The sequence below is a fragment of the Antechinus flavipes genome, chromosome 1, assembly GCF_016432865.1.
Source record: "Antechinus flavipes isolate AdamAnt ecotype Samford, QLD, Australia chromosome 1, AdamAnt_v2, whole genome shotgun sequence".
NCBI classification, from domain to species: Eukaryota; Metazoa; Chordata; class Mammalia; order Dasyuromorphia; family Dasyuridae; genus Antechinus; species Antechinus flavipes.
In genome coordinates, this window is record NC_067398.1 from 659,672,892 (window position 1) to 659,695,656 (window position 22,765).

General features: G+C 43.9%; 1 protein-coding gene across 1 annotated transcript; it reads left to right on the plus strand.

The window, feature by feature from the left end:
- The first annotated feature begins 10,905 nt into the window (after positions 1-10,905).
- On the plus strand, positions 10,906-12,146 carry ZNRF4 (zinc and ring finger 4). The gene has a single exon (XM_051966673.1). It carries the CDS (start codon positions 11,000-11,002, stop codon positions 12,047-12,049), a length of 1,050 nt encoding a protein of 349 aa, XP_051822633.1. The 5' UTR covers positions 10,906-10,999; the 3' UTR covers positions 12,050-12,146.
- The last annotated feature ends 10,619 nt before the right edge of the window (positions 12,147-22,765 follow it).

Consider the following 22,765-nt stretch of genomic DNA (forward strand, 5'->3'; position numbering starts at 1 on the left):
GGTAATTACTGCTCCCAAGCCACACAGATCAGGGCACAGAATCATCATTTCCCTTCTCGGCCCTATGGGACAGGTGGATGTAAGGAGGCACCACTGGGCAGAGTAACGGTGCATATGGAGTCCAGATTTCAATCTGAGCTGTGTGGATCAGGACCTCAGCTTTTACCATTTGTGAAATGGGAATAAAGAAATGGGCACTATAGACTTCCAGGGATTCCTGTAAGGAAAGCTCATTCACTGTAAAACCTCAAACATGATGAGAATATAAAGTTGTCATATTATTTTGTTGGATCCAAGGCAAACTTTAATTTCTTCCCTACTCCAATTTTTCTCTGCCCCACCGGTTCCTGAAAGCCCACCATTGGAGTTCTTTAGTTCTTTGCTTTGATCCTGCTTAAACATCACACAGCACTTTTGAACCCTGCCTCCACTTTAGTCCATGTCCAGATCCTTCCCACAGACGAGCTCATGAGGCCACAGGGGCTACAATTTGAAAGCAAAAGTGTCCTTTTTTCCATAGATGCACAACTGGCTTTGTGTCCAGCCTGATTCCTCATCCTGTTGCCAAACTCTGATTGATCACCAGTTTCTTGGAAGACTGCTCCATCCCCAGACTGTATCAGTTAACAACCCACGTTCAGAGCTAGCCATAAAAACCTCTTGCAGCAGAGAAGAGGGGTAGGAGGTGAGGAGGGGGCGGGGAGGAAGGATGGCATCCAAGGACCCTGGCAAGGGGAGAGTAGTGCAGTTCCTCAGAGGAGAGAGACACAGGAATGCCCTTGTAAGGGGAGCCCCTTGTTTCAGGGGCCCAGAGAGGGGTGTAGCAGGCAAGAGGAAGGCACTGGAGCCTAGTTTAGCCACAGTTCAGAGTCAGGATTGAAGGAAGGTCGAAGAGGTAATAGGATGATGATGTTCTAGGAGAGAAGGTTGGGATGTGTGCATGTATGTGTGTACACATGTAGAAGAAAGTAAGGAGGGTGAGAGAGAATGAGGAAGAGAGAGAGAGAGAGAGAGAGAGAGAGAGAGACAGAGACAGAGATAGAGAAAGAGAGAAACAATGAGACACACACAGAGACAGAAAGAGAGAGACAGACAGAAAGAAGACAGAGATACAGAGAGACAGACAGAGACAGAGAGAAACAGAGAGAAAGAGGCTGACATGTCCCATATGTTCCTGGAAGTGCCTCTCCTCATTCTGTGCTATGAGCAACAGCATCTCTTGACTCTCCATTTAATTACCATTTGCTTAAAATGTCAACAGGCCACATATGGGATTTAATAGTTATGAGGAAGTACAAAGCAATTATGGGGAAAAGAGCCCCTTTTTATGGTTGAGGCAAGAGAGAGAAACTGAGGAGAGAAAACTCAGAGAGGGAGCTGCCATCCAGGCCACCCACCTCAAAGCAGGATTTTTCTGAAAGACCCCTTATTTCCAGGGGCCCCCTCCAGGGTCTATCCCTTACTGCCCCTTGCCTCCTCACACAGATGGCCTGAATTGCCTATAGAAAATATTCCCTTCCATATCTCTCATCTTCAGCAGGTCCCTCTTTTTTGCTCTTGATGGATCCCCATTTCCTCACTATCCCCAGGCTCTCTGCTGGAATTTTCCAACTCCCCCAAATCTGGCTCTACTTCAGAGTCATCTCTAACTCTTCCCTCCCCTTTATCTCCCATATTCTGTCTCCTTGTCTCCTCTCTTGTTTAAACCTTCATCATCTCTCACGGGAAGAGCTTCAAGAGCCTCTGGGATGGACTCAGCTTTCTCTGCTCAATCCACCCCCATGCAGCTGCCAATGTGGTTGTTTAAAGCACTCACCATGTCTTTTTTTTTTGCTTCTTTACTATTGCCCCTAAGATAAACTACAAAGTCCTCAGAATGGCATTAAAGCCCCTCATAGCTTAGCTTCAGCCTCCTTTCCCAGGATAATTTCATATTTAATCCTTTAACAAACTCTCCTTACAAGCAAACTGCTGTTCAAACTTAGTTGCTATTCTGTTTCCCACCTCTTTGCATTTGCACAGGCCCTCCCCATGCCAGAAATGCCCATTCTCCTCTTATCTCCATCTCTTAGAATTCTTAAAGTACAACAGGTATTCATTTGGCCTTTCTATGAAGCTTTTCAATAAGATCCCTAGCCTGGGCTATTAGGATGCTTTGCCCTCAAGTAATTGCATGTCTGTCTATCTGTTTGTTTTTTAATCTTCACAGTAGAAAGCAAGCTCCTTGAGGGAAGGACTTTTTAAAAATTCCTAACTTACAATGCCTGACACATAGTAAGTGCTCAATTAAGGCTTCTTGCCAGCCTACTTTGCAAATAGTAGTTGCTTCATAGATGCTCATTGGGTTGAATAGAAATTACTGTATAACCTTGAACAAGACTCACATTTCTTGGGGATGTATGTATGTATGTGTGTATGTATTGAACCAGATACATCTGATCTCCCAGGAAAGAACTTTTACCAGTGAAAATCAACACCTTTTTTGGAAATTTAGAGAATTGATGGGAATTTGTAGGTTAAATGGGGCAGCTAGGTGATATAATGGATAAAGTTCTGGACCTGGAATCAGGAAGACTTGTCTTCCTGTGTCCAAATCCTGCCATAGCTGTGTGATCCTGAGTAAATCACTTACTCCCTCTTGACTCAGTTTCCCCATCTGTAAAATGAGCTAGAGAAGGAAGTGACAAACTACTCCGGTATCTTTGCCAAGAAAACCTCAAACAGGATCATGAAGAATCAGACTTGATTGGAATGACTAAGCAACAATAAATTAAATGCTGAGGATCATACAGCTGTTATGTAATTAGAGGTGACATCCTGAAGGAGAGGTAAGGAAAGGGACTGCATGTCTCTGGCAATTCAGATAATCACCACAGCCTTAATCACCGTTTCTCCTCAGCCCTTGTTGGGCACAGCCCAGGACCTTGAGCCAAAGAGCCTTGAGAATAGTGCCCCATGGACCACCAGGCCTGCTTCCAGCAGAACCATTATTAAAGGAAGAAATCAGTGTGGAGAAGGGACCCACCTTCCTCACCATAGCTATGGCCCAATTGGCACCAAAAGTCAGATAGGGACAAGAGACCTAGGAGTGGCAGCATCTCCTAGACTACCAGTCCGCCTTGAGCCCAGCCCCAGTAGCCATCACCCAGGGAGATAATTCCTGTAGAGAAGGATCCAGCAATCTCTATCAAGTGTCACACCTCAGATAGGCACACCAGCCTAGCTGAAGCAACAAGACTCCCTGAGGGTGCAAGAGGCACCGTTGGCTACCATCATTATCTTGACCACTATCACCACTCAGACCCTGATGGAGACTACCCTAGACCCTAAATGCAAAAGACTTGAAAAAGGCAAGAATTCCAGTTCAGTGCCCAAAGCCATTATTATTTTGAGAAGACATAGCCTTGGCCACTACTCCTGTAGGAGCTGCAGCCACAGCTACTGAAGATAGAAAAAAGAAACCTTGTTATTAAAGTCCTTGGCAATGTCAAACAGTTCTGCATCAGAAATGGATAGGATTTCCATCAGTGGAAATGACATTTTGAAAGAGTCATTACCATCTGTTTTCCTGTTGCCCTCTAAGGACTATGGGACCTTTCTATCTGAATTGTAGTTGAAACCTTCCACAAGTGTTCTCTCCCTTATTAGAATGTGAGCTCCTTTAGGGCAGGAACTGTTTAACTTTTTCATTTGTATTCCCAGCACTTAGCACAGTGCTTTGAGTGAAGTAAGCACTTAAACTCATTCATTCATGTGTGACTTGAACCTAGGTCTTCATGATTCTAAGTGAACTCTCTTATATGTTATGCCATAATGCCTTTCTAAGACTAACTTTAGGTATTCATTTTCAAATATGTCTAGTATTTGTGGAGGCTAGGAGTGAGAGTGTGCTATGGAGATATCATTCATAACTACACATGGCAAGTAATGGAGCTGAGTTCCCTCATGGAAGATGTGGGTTCTAGGAATGGATCTACTTACTTTAAAAATAAATCTTAAGGTTTAGGATTGGAAGAGATTTTTGATTCAGTAAAATATATTTATTAAATGTCCACTATTTCTACAATGCTGGAGATACAGAGGCTGAAACAAAAATAACTCCTGCTCTCAAATAGCTTACAGTTAAATGGGGAGACCACACCCAAAAAACTAAGAAAAAGCAATATATATATATACACACACACACATACATATATATGTATATATATATATATACATATATATGTATGTATATATTCAAGATGAAATTGCTATCAGAGGAAAGGTACCAGCATTGGGGAGGATTAGAAAAGTCTCCCTTTAGAAAATGGAAATTTGATTGAGACTAAAAAACACCTAGGGAGGGTTCTTGGAACACAGAAATGCCAGAGCTAGGAAGTTCCTTAGAATATAGAATGTCAGAGGTGAAAGGGACCCTAGAGACCACTGGATCAGTAATACCTAATTTTTTATATATTATGGACCCTTTGACAGTTTGGAAGCCTAGAAACCCCTTTTCAAAATGTTTTTAAGTTCATAAAATAAAACAATTGGATATAAAGGAAACTAATTATAGGAAACTAATTATATTGAAATAAATATGAAATATTTATATGAATATGAAATATGAAATATGAAATTTCCACCTCCATACTAGTTCACAGATCTTCTGCAATCTACCATAGACTCTAGGGCTGCCTGAGATTTTCAGACTAAAAATCCTTGATATAGATGTTCCATTAACTGAAGCCCAGATTGGGGAAGGGATGTGAAACCATCTTGGTTGAATGAGGTCTCCAAGGCAGTCACCAGGACCTCTGTTCTTGTTTTGGAAGCTTTGCTTCCCATCTTGAGAAAAGAGGTGCTAGAAGCTTTTCCTCAAGGAAGCCTTTTTTCCTTGGGTGCTGGCCAAGGTGCTGATAATGGTCCCAATCTGACCTAGCTAGGCCAAAGGTATGCCGATACATTCTCAAGTAATGTAGTCCCCAATTGGATACTGGGAGAGTTTTCTCAGGAAAACCACAATGGCCAAGAAGCCCAAAAGCCAGGTGATGGTGGGTGGTGATCCCTCCCACTTACTTACCAAAGAAGGCAAATAATAACCATGTACAGTATTTCAATAGGGAGCTACTTAGATTGATTGAATTTTATCAGTCAATTTTATCAGCAGCACCTTCCAGAGTTGACATGAGTCTTCAAAGGGATGCAAAGAAACAAGAGGTATTTCCCCCCCGCCCCCCATTTCTCACTCTCACTGTATTTGGCTTGGAGCATGATGGGTTGATTATAGGGCTTACTTTTCAGTCAGAATGGCCTGGATTCAAATCTTACCTCGACATATTCAAGCTATGTGATCTTAAAGAGTTGCCTGAGCCACTGAATATTTAAGTGACAAAGCACTTGGTGCTCCAGGACACTATGAGGTAAGAGTTACAGAAAAATTCATGACTCACTTTGATGGAAGCAGATTCCATACCAGCATCTCCCCACACTGATAACATAATAGATCTGGACCTCCCAAAAGTTGCAATTGCAGCAAAGGGATACCGTACCAGAAGTCTGCAAATTAGCTTGAATGAAATTCATCCAATCAATTAATAAGTGCTTATTAAAGACTTCTTGTATGCCAGGCCCTGTGCTAGCCACTGGGATTGCTGTTATTCAATCATATCCAATTCTTCATGACCCCATTTGGGGTTTTCTTGGCATTGGTACTGCAGTGGTTTGCCATTTCTTTCTCCAGATTATCTTACAGATGAGGAAATTGAGGCAAACTGGTAAGTCACTTAACTCATGTAGGAGTTAGCATCTGAGTTAAGATATGAAGGAAGCTAGAGCTTCTGCACTAAGAAAGGAGGGAGAGAGTGTATACCAGGTGTGCCAAAATTTGGCAATGTAAGATGCAGAGGTGTATGTGAGAAATACAAATAAGGTTAGTCTGACTGTGTGAAAATTGTGTGAAAAGATCTAATGGTAAATAATATCATTTTCTACTTTGCCTCCTCCCCACCATTGGTGACAATTTACTCAATCTAGCCAGGCTAACCCTCTAGACATCTTTCTGTCACCTGATCTATAGCCCATTGCCCTTTTATTCACTTTACTGACCACATATTTGACTTCCTATCCTTCCTTAGCCACTACTTTCTTATTTGGGCTCTCTTACCCTTTTAGAATATGAGTTCCTTACTGAGTGTGGATCACAACATAACATTCTCACTCTTTTTGTTGTTATTTGTTTGCATTTTGTTTCCTTACTCATTTACTTTCTTTTTTTGATGTGATTTTTTCCTTGTACAGCAAGAGAATCATATAAATGTTTATACATATTGGATTTAACATATATTTTAACATGTTTAACCCACATATCAGATTGCTTGCCATCTAGGGAAGGCGTGGGGGGAAGCCTGAAACACAAGGCTATGCAAGGGTCAATATTGCAAAATTATCCGTGCATATGTTTTGAAGATAAAAAGCTTTAAAAATTGAAAAAAGGAATTTAAGTTCCTTGAGGGCAGGCACTTACCGTGTTGCTTTTTATATTTGCACCATAAGCTTAGCACAACGTTTGACACATAGTAAGCACTAAATGTTTTCCCATTCAGTAAGCTAAAAAAAAGATTATAGTCAGAATGTAATGGATGTTAAATATCCAACAGAAGACTTCCTATTTTGTCTCAGAGGTCATAAAGAGCCCCTGTAGTTTATTGAGGAGGGGAATTGACTGGTCAGCTTTGTGCTTTAGGAAGTTTGGCAACCACTTTGATTGGGTATGATGGTGCAATATGCAACCCTTGCTATGGAGGAGGCTCAGGCTGATAAATCTGGGGTGCAGGAGTTCTGAACAGCAGTAGGCTAATCTAATTTGATGTCCATACAAGCTTGGGTATTAAAATGGTGAATCTATGAGAGCCAGATTGTCTAAGAAAAGTAGTTCCTTCTAAGTTGAGTGGTTCCTGTGTTTCCAACCAAACTGACACAGGGAGATCCAGTCTTTAAATAAATAATAAATGAATATCACTTTGACAGCTGTGGAGGATGAATTAGGCAGGTAAATTTAATGGAGCTGCCATGATAAGGGACTGAGTTGATGCAAATTTATTACCTGCTCTGACATCACTGTCCTTCCCTCATCTCACTGACTCCAGACTATGCTTCACATCCCACTGAACCATCTAGAGATGACTATTCCCTTCCCTCAAATCATTTTGCCATGCAATTTATGATTTATCATCTATATGCCTTATTCACAAGAGTAGTCAGCTCATAAAGCATTTATTAAGTGCTTACTTCTATTGTATCAGGCACTGTGCTAAGTGCTGGGGATATAAAAAAGGCAAAAGACAGCCTTTACTCTCAAGAATCTCACAGTATGAGATGAATCACATGTGATCTAAAGCAGTTACAGGTAGGGAGTACAAGGATTATTCCCATTTTACAGATGAGAAAACTGAGAAGGAAAGACAACATAGTCAATAAATCATTATGCATTTATTAAATACTAACTATAAGTCAGACATGGTATGCTAAGTGCGAGGGGTGCAAAGACTCTTGATTATGGACAGCCCCTGCTTTATACGCTAATAGAGGAAGACAGCACATAAAAGTAAATTGAAAAACAGCACATAAAAGTAAATTGAAAACCAGAAATGTTGGTGGAGGTGGGGTGGTATCCATACAGAGGAGAAAGAGTCTGGGGAGTCAGTAGGGCCCAGAAAGGAATGGAGGAAAAAAAAAACTGCAGTCCTGATAGCCCTTCCTTAAAATAGAGGTTCCAACTATGTCCAAAGAGCTACAAAACTGCATTTCCTTTTGATTCATCAGTGATTGTACTGGGACTGTATACCAAAAAGCACAAAAGAAGGAAAAGGACCCACATGTGCACAAATGTTTGTAGCAGCCCTTTTTGTAGTGGAAAGGAACTGGAAATTGAGTGGATGCCCATCAGGTGGAGAATGGCTGAATAAGTTATGGTATATGATGATAATTGATTATTATTGTTCTTTAAGAAATGAGCAGGCTGACTTCAGAAAAGCCTGAAAAGTCTTACATGAACTGATGTTGAGTGAAGTGAGCAGAACCAGGAGAACATTGTACACAGTAAAAACAAGAGTATGTGATGGTCAATTATAACAGACTCAGCTGTTTTCAACAGTGAGGTGATTATAGACTTGTGATGGAAAGTGCCATCTGCATCCAGAGAGGGAGAATGAACCTTTTGTTGCTGCTGTTATTTGCTTGTTTTTTCCTCATTTTTTCCCCTTTTGATATGATTTTTCTTGGCAGCATAACAAATATGGAAATATGTTTAGAAGAATTGCACATGTTATATCAGCTTGCTTGCTATCTTGGGGAGGAGGAAGAAAGAAGAGAGGGAGAAAAGTTTGGAACACAACCATTTACAAAGGTGAATGTTTAAGACTATCTTTGCATGTATTTGGAAAAATAAAATACCATTAAAAATGGAGGTTCCAGGATGAAGCAACCAATCAGAAGAAGGGGTTACAAGTTAGAGAGATTTTCCAGGGTGAGAAGATGCCTGGACAATAGAGACATAACATAGCAGAAATCCTGGATAAGCTGCTGAATTTCTCATTGCCTCAGTTTCCTCATCTGTAATATGGCTGACTTGAACTAAATGATTTTAAGGATATTTGGGGGCTTTAAATCCTAGACAGTATGGTGTGCAAATCCAACCACTTGTACTTTCTAGGTGTCAGATCCCTTCACTTTTCAAGTGTCTTCATCTGGTTAGCTGATTAATATAATTTGATAGGATTGTTGTGAGGCCAAAATAAAATAATTAATGTAAAACACTTTGTAGTTCATATTTCAAATAATGTAAGTTTCTCCTCCTTCTGGGCCTGAGACTCCAGGGCAGATGATCCAGGGAATAAAAGGAGATCTCCTCTGGACAACAGAAGCTTAGAGGAACACTTCTGGAGGTCACAGTCTTTGGGGTCTCCCATGGTTACTCTGGCTTCCAGAGGGGCAGCAGAGTCCTTCTTCTGGAGTCTGGACCCAGATACCTCCATCAGAAAGTAGGATAGGAAGAGGGGAAGATGTCTCAGTCTCCTTTAACTACTTGCTCCATTCCAGGACCTCTGCTCCTATCTTATAAGCCACATCAATCTACCTTACCTCCTTTGGGGGATATCCAGAGAATCACAGAATATCAGAATTAGGAACAATTTAAGAAATCAGAGTATTCATCCTTCCCCCAGCCACCCTTCCTACACTCTAAAAAGGGGAAACTGAGGCCCACAGAGAAGGAAGACTTACCCAGTTACATAGAGAGAAAATGATAGGGTCAGGAATTGAACCTAGCTATCAGGACAAAAAACCCAAGTTCTCAATATTGGATTTCTTTCAGTTTCCCTTCCCTTCCCATGGCCTGGTCTGTCCACTTGGGTTGAAGAGTTAGGAGCACCAGAGGTGCAGAGGGAGGGAGATGTACCTCAGCCTGTATCCCACTATGGGATGGCAAGCTCCTTCCTGTGTCAGAAGGTTCTAGTATATTCTAGTCTATTCTAATCGGTTCTATTCTGTTCTAATCTATTCTAATCTGTTCTATTTTATGGTAATCTAATCTCCCCTACTCTTCTCTTTAATTTAGTCTATTTTCTTCTAGGAAATTAGCATTTATTAAATACCTACTGAATACAATACTGTGTGCTAGGGATGCAAAAGCAGAAAACCAATCCCTGACCTCAGGAAACTTAAATTTCTTTGGGTGAAAAAAAAAGCACAAAGTACTTTGGAAGGGGGAGAGAGGGAGGAAGGCAGAGAGAACAGACAGAAAAAATCTCACGGGGGAAGGAGGCAGTATCCAAGATAAACCCAGGCCCCGGCCCAACTAGGACTCAAATGTCCAGAATCCCCCGAGGTTTCAGGTCTGAGGCCATTAGGACACAGCAGTTCTGTTCTGGTTTCAGCGGCTAATGGGAGTGCAGGGAAGTTAGCACAGATTTGAATCTGGACCTTAGGAGATTTCTGATGTGCATCAGGTCCTGAGAAAGGCCGGGTAATTGGCAGGATCTCCCCTTCAGCCTGTCAGAAGATACTTGTGGGCATGTAGCAGCCAGCAGTTCTTGCTCCTCCATCCCCACCTCCACCCCCAACAGGTTAATTCTGGCTGCCAAGGCCCATTCCCAGGGCTCTGGAGCCTGGGAAAGAAGCTGGAAGCCATTGGTAGGTCCCAAAATGGGACCTTTCCTGAATCTCTTATTAAGGATGAACTCCAACAAAACCTGGCCCGGCCCCTCGGCCATTCAAACAGGATCCAGGCTCCTTCCTCCCCCTGGTACTCCTGCTATTCAGGCACTGGGCCTAGGAAAAGAAAAGAAGGAGGAGGGGCTGGGGAGGGGGAGAATATCTGTGGGGAGATGGGAACTGGGCCAGAGGGAGGCAGGGAGATGAAGGTAGGATGTGTATGGACTCTGGCAGGCTCCCCAGCCAGCTCGTGGGCTCTGGGGGAGGGGGAGAGGAGGGGAGCCTGTGAAAGGGAGAGCTCCTTCAGTGATGTCACAATGAGGGGCCAGAGGGATTCTAGGATCACTCACCTCCCCCAGCAGACAGGGCCCCCAAGGGGTAGGGGGAGAGACTAAGAGTTACCTGGCAGAAGCAGGCTGCCAACGGATGCAAAGGAGAGCATCCAGAAGGTGAGATGCTCCCTCCCCTGAGTCCCCAGAGGTTAGTGATTCTTTGGTGAGACTGCTGATTCTCTCTGGCCTCCCGTTTTTGCTCCATCATCCTGGGAGGCCCCCCTCTCCCTGTTATGGCCCCCCAGACACTGTGGCCCCACTGAAATCCTCTGACTGCGGCTCTTGCCAATGAAAGAGGGATGTAAACATCTCTCCGGAGCTCAAGCCATCCCCTGACAAGAAGCTGGGTCCCCACTCTAGCCGCACCACTCCCCACAGGAGCTCTAAGTGTGAGGCAAGGGGAGAGTGGGACCCCATTCGCCCCCCTGAGCAGGCCCCGCTGGGGTGGAACCCCTCAGCGCCACAAGCCCCCGGCCATGGGGGCCACGGCCTTCCACCTGCCGAGGCCCGTGGCCTTGCTTTTGCTGCTGCTGGAGCTGCCCGCTGGCAGGGCGCTGGTGCGGGCGGTGTCCGACAGCAGGGCCAGCTCCGTGGACTTCAGCGACGCCCCTGCCCTGTTTGGGGCTCCCCTGTCTGAGGACGGCGTCCGAGGCTACCTGATCGAGGCCCGACCACCCAACGCCTGCCAGCCCATCGAGGGCCCGGTGCCGTCCAACCACTCCCTGGGCTCCATCGCGCTGGTCCGGCGCTTCGACTGCACCTTCGACCTCAAGGTCCTCCATGCGCAGCAGGCCGGCTACCAGGCAGTCATCGTCTACAACGTCCACTCCAACGACCTGGTCAACATGGTGCATGTGTACGACGACATCCGGCAGCAGATCGAGATCCCGTCGGTGTTCGTCGGCGAGGCGACGTCCCGGGACCTGCGGGTCATCCTGTGCGGCCACAAGGACGCCCACGTTCTCCTCCTCCCCAACCACCGCCACTACTCGGAGCTGGACTGCCACCCCGTCCTGTCCATCTCCTGGGTGCTGGGCCGCGTGGTGACCCTGCTGATGTCCACGCTGCTCATCATCAGGAGGGTCTGGCTGTACTGGTGGCGGTGGCGGGAACGCGGCTGCGCCGTGGCCAAGACCCCCGTCCGCAAGAAGATGCACCTGCGGGCCTTCACCTGCCACAACGACGTCTGCGCCATCTGCCTGGACGAGTACGAGGAGGGGGATCAGCTGAAGGTCCTGCCCTGCACCCACATCTACCACTGCAAGTGCATCGACCCCTGGTTCTCCCAGGCCCTGCGCAGGACCTGCCCCATCTGCAAGCAGCCCGTGGCCAGAGCGGAGGAGGGCTCCGACTCCAACCCCGAGAGCCTCAGCGAGGACGAGTCGGCTAGATCCCGGCTGGACCACTGGGCCGCCGAGGTGCTGACCCTGGTCCGCCAAGCGCCCTCCCACACTGATAGCTCCAGTCACAGAACAGAAGGGTCCGAGGCCGAGGTGGAGCCTCGCAGGGAGCCCTCCCTCCCCTGAGACGCCCTCTAGGCCCCGCCCTCTCCTTCCCCACGCCCCCTCTCCTTCTCCCAGCCAGCTGGCTGTGTTGGCTGCTCCTGGGACCCGGCTGAACACCACCGCGTGCCCGTGTCCGGCACGGCTTGGCTTCCCTCGGTAGAAGCCCAGATGCTGCAGTACCTGTTTGGAAATGCAAAACTTTATAGGCTGGAGACAATAAAATGCATTTGAAATCAGGGAGGTTCTCTGCACGTCTGATTGAAGCCTGCCTGAGCAGGTTCTCCTTGACCGTATTATCTGGTTCTCATGGCATCTCCGTCGGCCCAAGCCCGAGAGGCCCGTGTCCCTATAGCCTTCCCTCCGCCCCTTGGACCACACACTGTACAATGATTCCCTCCCGAGGTATCAAATATTCCTCCGGGAGATAGCATTTGAGGCACAAGAGCAATGGCTGGAAAGGGGGGCAAGCCAGACTGGATGTCAGGAAGAGTTTTCGTTTTGCAGGCAGGAAAACTGAGGCTGGCAGGAGGACAAGGGCACACAGCTGCAGAAAGCATTTAGGTCTGAGACTGCTGCCTCTGAGGTTCAGTCCTGCTGAGGAGGGGGCTTCACCACCTGAACCAGAACAGAGGCACTCCCAATGCCATCCAAGGCCAGCTCCGTTAGGTCTTCCCATGTTCAAGGAATGCGTTTGCATTCACTGGGGCCTTCTGGAGACACAGTGGCCTTGGCCAAGGAACAGCTCTGATGTAGAGACTTAGCAATAGGATGGGAGATCTCCGGCTGGCAGTCAGAAGACCTAGTTCTAGTCTTGGCTCTGTTAATGTTCATTAGCACTACTCATGACCTCCAAGTTAATTCCCCAATATAGACCTGAGTTTCTCCATCTATAAAATGAGATAGGTAGACTAGATGATCTCAAAAGGGCCACTCTGTTCTTCATTCTAAGGCTGTTCTTCCCAGCTCTGATAACTGGTGTTCTAAGGGCCCCCTCAGCCCTGACATCCTGGGTTCTAAGGGCCCTCCCACCCTGACATTGTGTTCTAAGGGCCCTCCCAGCTCTGACATCTCATGTTCTAAGGGCCCTCCCAGCCCTGACAGCCTGGGTTCTAAGGGCCTCCCAGCCCTGACATCCTGTGTGCTAAGGGCCTTCCCAGCTCTGACATCTCATGTTCTAAGGGCCCTCCCAGCCCTGACAGCCTGGGTTCTAAGGGCCCTCCCACCCTGACATTGTGTTCTAAGGGCCCTCTCAGCCCTGACAGCCTAGGTTCTAAGAGCCCTCCTAGCTTTGACATCCTGTGTGCTAAGGGCCTTCCCAGCCCTGATGTCCTGTATTCTAAGGGCCCTCCCAGCCCTTAAACCTTGTGTTCTAAGGGCCCTCCCAGCTCTCACATCCCATGTTCTAAATGTCCTCCCATCCCTGACATCCTGTGTCTAAGGGCCTTCCCAGCTCTGAGGCTCACCTCTGTTCTAACCTTCTCTGTTCTAAGGCCCCTCCTAGTTCTGATGGGCTCTCCTAGCTTTGGTATTCTGTATTCTAAGCTCATCTCAGTTCTAATCTTGTGTTCTAAGGTTCCTTTTTACTCTGATGTGTTTTAAGAGCTCTCTCAGCTTTTATATTGTGTTCTAAGCTCATCATAGCTCTGATCTTTTGGGCCTTAAGGACCCTCCCAGCTCTTTGACATTGTATGCCCTAAACTCCCCCTCAATTCAGACATCTCTATTCTATTTTTTTTTCCTGAGGCAATTGGGGTTAAGTGACTTGCTCAAGTTCATACAGCCAGGAAGTGTTAAGTGTCTGAAATCGAATTTGAACTCAGGTCCTCCTGACCTCAGGGCTGGTGCTCTATCCACTGTACCACTTAGCTGCCCCGACATCTCTATTCTAAGTTCTGACAGTCTCAGCTTTGACCCTGCCTTCTAAGATTCCATACTGCTCTGGCTCCCTGATTCTCTGCTAGGCCTCTATGAGCAACTGTTTTGCCTGGTGTGGTTGCCCCAGCTTCCCCATCCATCGGAGTGCCTGTGTTCCCCACCTCTTTCTTTGAGCCTAGCAAATCTCAAGTCTCCCCAAGCACCAGCTGAATGTTTGTGGAGCCCATTAGCTCTGCAGCCCCTTTCCATTAAGTCTGTTTATCTGATAGCTAATTATAATTCTGGGATTCTCCTTGGGACCTACCAGAAAGGAACAAGCCAACAATAGTTTCAGACTCTAATCCTGCCTAATTCCAGCCTTGGCCCCAAGGCTACGGTGGAGAGTGGGAAGGGGGGTTAGGGAGGAGGGAGAGAGAGAGGGTTCCCACAGTCCTCCCAGCCCCAGATGGGCCTCTTTCTCTCCCTCTGCTCATCCTAACAGCATCTCTCTGCCAATCCAGAATCTCTCTAGCCACAGCTTGGGGCACCCAGCCCTCAGCAGGGAACTAGCCCAGCAGGGGTGGGTACTACCCCTTTTCTGAGCTGCTTGAGCCTTTTGCAACTGATAGATGTGCACACCATAAAGAAGCCTGGAAGATAGAGTTTGGTATTGTGGCTATTTCCATTTTACAGATGATGAAAATGAGAGGCAGAAAGATTAGGCAGCTTTGTCTTGAATCTCTGAGCTTGTAAGCATGAGACTGAGATTCCAACTTAGGTCTGAGTTCAGGGCTCTTATCATTGTACCTCCCAGCCATCTAGACCCATCTGAATCTACTTCTTTTCTGCAGTGAGGTGGCGCACTAAATAGAGCAACTGGATGGAATTTTCATGAGTTCAAACTTGGCCTTAGACACTTACCAACTGTGTGACCACCTTGTTTGCCTCAGTTTCCACATCTCTCAAATGAGCTGTAGAAGGAAATGGCAAATCATTCCAGTATCTTTACCAAGAAAACCCCAAATAAGATCAAAAAGAGTTGGATAGAACTAAAGCAACTGAACAATACAACAATAACAAATCCAAAATAGGGCAATCATGACTGCAAAGGGCCTTGAGTCCAAGTCATATGAGGTTTGGTTGAAGGAATGTGGGGTACTTAGGTTAGAGAAGAGAATACATGCTGTCTTTAAATGTTTGAAAGACTAACACAAGAAGAAATAGACTTGTTCTGCTTGGTCCCAAAAGAAAGAATTCGGAGTAATGGGAAAATTGGAGGAAAACAGAATTTGACTTGAATTATGGACATTTTTTGGCAATTATATTTACCCAAGAGGGGAATGGGCTGTCTCTTCACTAGAGGGCTACAAGCAAGAGTTTGATTACCTGTTAAATATGTTGTAAAGAAGATGATGTTTGTAAAGTGTTTAGTACAGTGTCTAGCATACAGTAGGTACTTAATAAATGCTTGTTTCTTTCCCCTTCTCTCCACCCCACTTTGCTTCACCTACCAATGAGATTGGATGCCTCTTGGAGTCCTTCCAACTCAGAGCAATTGTGATTCTTTCCCTGACACCTTAATATGGTACTTTCCCAAGGGTCTTCTTGTTATAAACTCTCTCTCTTGGCAATCTTATCCATTCCCATTTCTTCAATCACAATCTCAAGTGGAATATTCCGTATCTATATTCTCTAATCCTTCCTTTCCCTGGATTGCCAAACTCATACTTCCAACTGACTGCAGGACATCCCTATATGGATATCCAAATGGTATCCACGAGTGAATAGGTCCAAAATTAAGTTTATTTTTTCTCTCTGATCTTCCTTCCAACTTTCTTCATTGTCTGACTTCACTCTTTACCCCTTCTCCCATGTTTATAATCTTCCTGTTATTTTTGACTCTGCTCCTTTCCCATACAACTAGTTGCCAAATCATATCAATTCCATCTCTAATCACCTTCTATATTCCCAACTACCAGCCTGCCAAACTTGCATGAACTGAGATTATAGACTCATAGGACTAGTGCTAGGAATTTGCCCAAGATCACAAAGGCTATATAGAGCAGAGCTGAGATTCTAACCTAGCTCCTTCAAACTTTCCCTGCCTTTTTTTTTTTTACCTTGTAAATACTTGCACACTTTACTGCCAACCTTCTTTCTTTCCTCCAATGTCTTTTCCATAATGGTTAAGTGATACAGTGAAGAGCGCTGGACCTGGAGTCAGGGGGAACCAAGTTCAAATCCCACTTTAGACCCCAATCATGTGACCCTGGGCAAATAATTTGCCTCAGTTTTCTCATTTGTAAAATGGGAATAAAAATGGCACCTACTTCTCAGGGTTGTTAAGATCCAATGAAATAATATTTGGAAGTACTTCTCAAACCCTAAAGTGCCATATAAATATTAGCAATGATGATGATGACATTAGATGGAGATGGTTACATTTAGTGCTCAAAAATCTTCAATAGCTCCTTAGTAATTGAAATTCTTACTCATCTGTTTGATGTTCAATGGACTTCCAGATCTGCCAAAACCCCCATCTTTCTAGCTTTATTTCAGTATACTTCAGTTGCATTTGGCAAAACCAACTCAGTTGAAGTACCTTTCTCCCTTTGGCAATTGCCCTATATTCTCCCACCTCCACCATTTTTTTGCTCAAGGTATTTTTTATGCCTACAATACTCTCCCCTTCTCTCTTCCTATTGAATTTCTAGACCCCTCTTAAAATACAATACAAATTCTACCTTCACTAGGAAGCCTTACTTGATAAACTCAGTTCTTCTTAAAACTCACAAAACATTTTGTATCCATCTGATGTAAATGTGAGTATTACAGTTACTGTATTTTTAAATCCCTTGACTGAACTATAAGCACTTTGAAGTTAGGGAATCATACAATCAAAGGATCATGGAGTTAAAAGAGACCTTAGATAGCTAAGAATTGGGAAATGAGTAGATGCTCATCAGTTGGGAAATAATTGAACAAGTTGTGGTCTATGAAGATATTAGAATATTATTATTCTATAAAAATGATGAAGAAACTAATTTTAGAAAGGATTTATATAAAGATTTACATAAACTGATGCTGAGCAAAACAAACAGAACCAGGAATACGTTGTACATAATAACAGCAAGAATGTGCAGTGATTTACTATTAAAGACTTGATTCTTCTCAATGGTTAGGGATCCAAATAGATTTTGTACAGAAAATGCCATGTGCATTCAGAAAAAGAACTAAGGAGACTGAATGTAAATCAACACATGCTATGTTCCCTTCTTTTTTCTGTTTTTTTTTTTAATCTATCCCATGGTTTTTCCCTTTTGCTCTGATTTTTCTCTCCCAACAAGATTCATAAAGCAATATGTGTTAAAAGCAAATAAATTTTTAAATGAAGAAACCTTAGAAGCCATTTAGTCCCACCCCTCATTTTACAGATGAGGAAACTGAACCACAAAGAAGTTAGATCACTAGGGTGCCTAAGGTCATACAACTTAGAGGTGCCTAAAGTGGCACATGAACCTAATTATTCTTGACTCTGAGGACAGTGAAGTGGCTCAGCGTATAGAGCAGCCCTGTGTGACCTTGGGCAAGCCACTTGTCTCTGTATGCCTTAATACACTGGAGAAGAAAATAGCAAATCACTGAAGTATCTTTGCCAAGAAAACCCCATAGACGACATATATGGTCCCAGGGGTCACAGAGTCTGATACAATTGAATAACAGCAGTTTCTGGCTACAAGTGTAATGCTCCATGTATTGTGCCCCAACACCTCTCCAGTGAGATTGTATCTCATCTAAAATTTAAATCTCTTCCACTTCCAAAATGGAACTGTTTGCTCTGCACACAGAAGGAGATCAATTAATGCAGCTGTTGTATGTATTATTGTGAGAGTACTGCTTTTACAAATTATCTGTGGATTCATTTCCATTCCTTTTCTTTCTGAAACAGAGTAATGAAAAAAAGAGCTGAACTGGGAGCTAGGAAAACTGGGATTGGTTTCTTCCTCTCTAGCCCTTCTTGACAACCTCCTAAAGTTCTAGGCTATTGGGCAAATGTAAGTCATTTAATCTCTCTACATCGAAGTTTTCTCACTTGTAAAATAGGGGAGAGGAAATTAGTGGCCTCTGCCACCCCTTGTAGCCCTAAATCTACCTTAATGGCCTTCTAAAATCACTTCTTCTTTATGGGCCTCTTCCTATCTATGTTATGGGAGCATTGATGTATAAGATTCCTTCTGGCTCTTAGAATGGAATTGATTGATGTGAGAGGAGTGAGCTCCCTGTCACTGCAGGTGGCTGAGGCTGGATGATGAAGGGAGTAATTCCTGAACTAGACTGATTTAAGAGGTTTCAGAAGAGTTCACTGAATTTTCTATGGACCTCCCTTTCTCACTGACCTTCCCCCTCAATCTGTGGTTCTCATTATACTTTCTCCATTTTTTTTTTCATTTTCTGTTTTTTCCCTCTTTTTGATTTCATCCCCTCACTTTGTCGCCTACCTTTTCCTATCCTGTCTGACTCCTTCACACATATCCCCTCATTTTCTCCCCCATTCTTTCCCCACTCCCTTTTCACAATCCTTCCTTAAATGACCAATTTTCCAAGTTGACCATTAGAACAGATAATGGGACCTGAGACGTAAGGGGGTGCAGAGAAGGAACTGTGCCTGGGAGGCAGCAGACCTGAGTTTGGGGCTTAGCTCCATCATTCTGTCTGTGTGTCTGTGTGTCTGTCTGTGTATGTGCTTCTTGGGAGGTTTCAGAGATCAGTATCTTCCCCACCAGATTTACTTATTTAGATTATGTTTTGTTTTGCTTTGTTTTGACTAAACTAAAGAGGAAATTCTTTGTCTCAATTGCTACCTATTCTTAATCTGAATGGTTGCAGACTCCGTCAAACTGAGGCCCATTGGAAACCTTAGCTTAAAAAGGCCCAGGTCTCTCACTGCATCCAGGGCCATCTCCAGTCCTCCTGATCCATATCTTTCCCTTGGACCCAGATGACTCTGGAGGAGAAAGTGAGGCGCGTGACCTTGTTCAGCCCTCCCTCACTTAAATCCAATTTACCTGCATGTTATGGTATCACCTCCCTGATGTCCTGGTCTTCTTCTAAAACAAAGGACAAACGTGTGTGTGTGTGTGTGTGTGTGTGTGTGTGTGTGTGTGTGTGTGTATGAGACTTTACTGTGTAACTCTGGACAAGTCACCTGACATCTCTGGACCTTGATTTCACAATCATAGTATCTTAGACCTGGAAGGAACCATTCAACCATTATCTGAGCAGAAATCTCCTTCATGATCCCCTAGGAAGGAGTAGGTAGCCTTTACTTGAAGACCCCAGGACTTGAGGAACTCACAACTTATTACCTCAGGCATCACATTTCACTTTTGCAAAATTCTAACGGTTGGGAGATTTTCTTTATAAGGATCTTGAAGCAATTTTCACTCATTGCCACTGGGACCAAATAGAATAAATCCTAATGTGTATAAGAATGATATTTCAAAACACATCTGCCTCTAAGTCTTGTCTTTTCTAGGCTAACCATTCCCAGTTCCTTCATTTGTAGCATGATGCAGTCTTCACCACTCCCAGCCACTCCACCTCTGATGGAATATACTTTGTCAATATTCTTCCTAAAATGGGGCATCTGGAATGGGACACCACATTCTAGATATGGACTGATGAAGTCAGAGGACAAAGTTGGTGACTTTCAGTTCCCTCTTTCTGGATATTCTGCATCTGTTATTGCAGTGGTCCACCATCAGGCTAGCTTTGGGGCTGCCATATCTCATTGTGACTCATACTAAGCTCAGTCTATGTAAATACCCTAAATGCCTCATTTTTTCCTTAACCATGTCTTAAAATAATATTTATTGATATTTTTGTTTTGTTTTTTTATCACTTTTATTTCCAAATATATCCTTCTCCCCTCCCCAGCAAACCATCTTTTGTAACAAAGGATAAAAGAAAGAAAAATGGCTCAAACAACTAACCAATTCTCCAAATGAATCTAACAATTGAACCCCCAATAGCCATCTCTGTAAAGATGCACTTATTCTTCTTCTTAATAATCATATTTCCTTCCTTCCTTCCTTCCTTCCTTCCTTCCTTCCTTCCTTCCTTCCTTCCTTCCTTCCTTCCTTTCTGCTCAGGATCACACAGCTAGTAAGTGAAACCATCTCTGAATTCAGGTTCTTCTGACTCTATGACTGATACTCTATGTACTGCATCACCACCTGCCCCATATTTTCAAAATATTCAGGTTTGAGGTTAGGTTGGATTTTTTTTGTTTATCCATTTACATTGTTGCATCTGTCCAGATACATAGTTATAGAAATTGTCCTCCTGGTTCTACTTCTGTCTCTATAAATTCTTGTTCTATAAGAAATGATCAGCAGGATGATTTCAGAGAGGCCTGGAGAGACTTACATGAACTGATGCTAAGTGAAGTGAGTAGAACCAAGAGAACATTGTGAACAGCAACAGCAAGATATACAATGATCAATTCTGATGAATGTGGCTCTTTTCAACGAGGTGATTCAGGCCAGACTTGTGATAGAGAGGATAGTTGAAGAACTCACAACTTATTACCTCAAGCATCATATTTTACTTTTGCAAAATCCTAATGGTTGGGAGATTTTCTTTATAAGGATCTTGAAGCAACTTCCACTCATTGCCCCTGGGACCAAACAGAGTAAGAACAAGAACTGTTAAGCCAACACTTCTCCCATGAAAGATCTCTTACAGTTTACTCATCTAGCACATGGGGAAGGATTATTAGATAGTTTTTGAGGACACTTTCAGCTCTTGAATTCTATGTTCTAGGCCTTCCAGTTTCAGAAATCAAGAGATTCAGATCTTTAGAGATCAGAATCAGCCAGAATGGTAGAGATGATCAGAGTTAGTGAGTATCAATCCTAGACCCCAACTTTTGTTTTCTGTCACCTTGGATGCAGCACAGAGTTCTTCCCTTGCAAAACCTTGATTCCAAATTTTTCCCTCCTTTCCCCCACCTCCTTCTCTACACAGCAAATAATCCATGTGCAATTTTTCTATACATATCTTCACATTTATCATGCTACACAAGAAAAATCAGATCAAAAGGAAAAAATGAGAAAGAAAACAAAAAGCAATCAAACAACAATAAAAAAAGGTGAAAATATGCATTGTGATCCACACTCAATCCCCACAGTTCTCTCTCTGGATGCTGATGGCTCTCTATCACAAATCTGGCCTGAATCACCTTGTTGAAAAGAGCCACATTCATCAGAATTGATCATTGTATATCTTGCTGTTGCTGTTCACAATGTTCTCTTGGTTCTACTCACTTCACTTAGCATCAGTTCATGTAAGTCTCTCCAGGCATCTCTGAAATCATCCTGCTGGTCATTTCTTATAGAACAATAATATTCCATAACTTTCACATACTATAACTTATTTAGCCATTCCCCAGCTGATGGACATCCACTCAGTTTTCAGTTCCTTGCCATTTTAAAAAATGGCTGCTACAACATTTTTGCACATGTCTTCCTTATCTCTTTTAATTAGATCTAGTTGCTTTTGCTTTGTCTGAGATCAGGATGGCTAACCCTACTTTCCTTTAACTTCAGCGAAGCATAATAGATTCTGCTCCAGAGCTGCTTTGCTTCTGTCTCTATAACCTCAGTGCCCAGCCCAGTGCCTGGTACATCAAGCCCAGAGGCTTGAAAATGAGTATTGGTTACAGCCCCAGTAGGCCCTGCTCTATCTCTGCCCAGTCTTCTGTATGCCCAGAGAAAAGACTCCCTCATGTTCTCTGCTAATTGACTCCTTCTGGTCAACTCCAGCTCAGGCATCCCTTGCTCCATGAAGACTACACTGATTCTATCCAGTCAAAGAGCTTCTCTCTGCCAGGACAATTTTGTCTGGCTCTCTTTATATGCTGGTGGTAGAAAAAGCATTGGATTTTGGAGGGTGGGATGGATCAAAGGACCACATTTATATTCTGACTCTGTAGCTAATTTGCTATGTGACCTTGGGCAAGTCACATAACTACTCACCCTAAAATGATCAGGGTTGAATTCAAAGATCTCTTAGGTCCCTGTCAACTTTAAATCTATGATCCACCTTAAGGAGAGGCTGCTTTTGTTTTGTTTTCGTGTTCCTCCCACCCCTTGTGCCCAGAAAGTGCTTGATACATAACAGGAGCCAGATAAGCATTTGTTGAAATGAATCTCCACGGTTCTGTTCAGTTCTCCTATAGGCAAGATCTTTGATCTGTTATACTTGGCAATACCTGAGGATCGCCACTGTGGTATTTTTCATTACTGCATTTCTTCCAGTGCTGAGTAGAGGGCTGTACTCATAGCAAATACTTTAGAAATATATACTCATAGCAAATACTTTAGAAATATATGTTGAATTAAGTTGAAAACCTGTTTATAGTATAAAAAGGAAAGAATACCAGCCTGGAAGCTGGGAGACCTTAGATATTCTTGGTTGGGTTTGCTGTATGACTTCAGTGAGTCATTTGCCCTCTCTGGGGTTAAGGGAATGGACAAGATGACAACTTGGGGACTTTTCACGTCTAATGCTCTGCAATCCTAATGCTTTATCTTTTCTCCTGCTATCATGGAGGACCAGGCTGAGAGAAATTTCTGTGGGTTGGCAAAGTTTCAAGGCAATCCAGTTCTCCAAGGGGCTGTCCCTAATACACAGAAATTCTGCTGCAGAAGCAAAATTTGCCCTCATCACAACAAATTAGGCAGCTTTTGATGGGTACCATTAATTCCTGTCCATCTCTATTTGCGGCATTTAGCGGGTGAAGGGATCCAGGGCTGGGAAGGACCCAACAAGAGAGTGAAAGAGCCTCTCCAGACGAGGTTATTAAGAGAGGGGAGACTG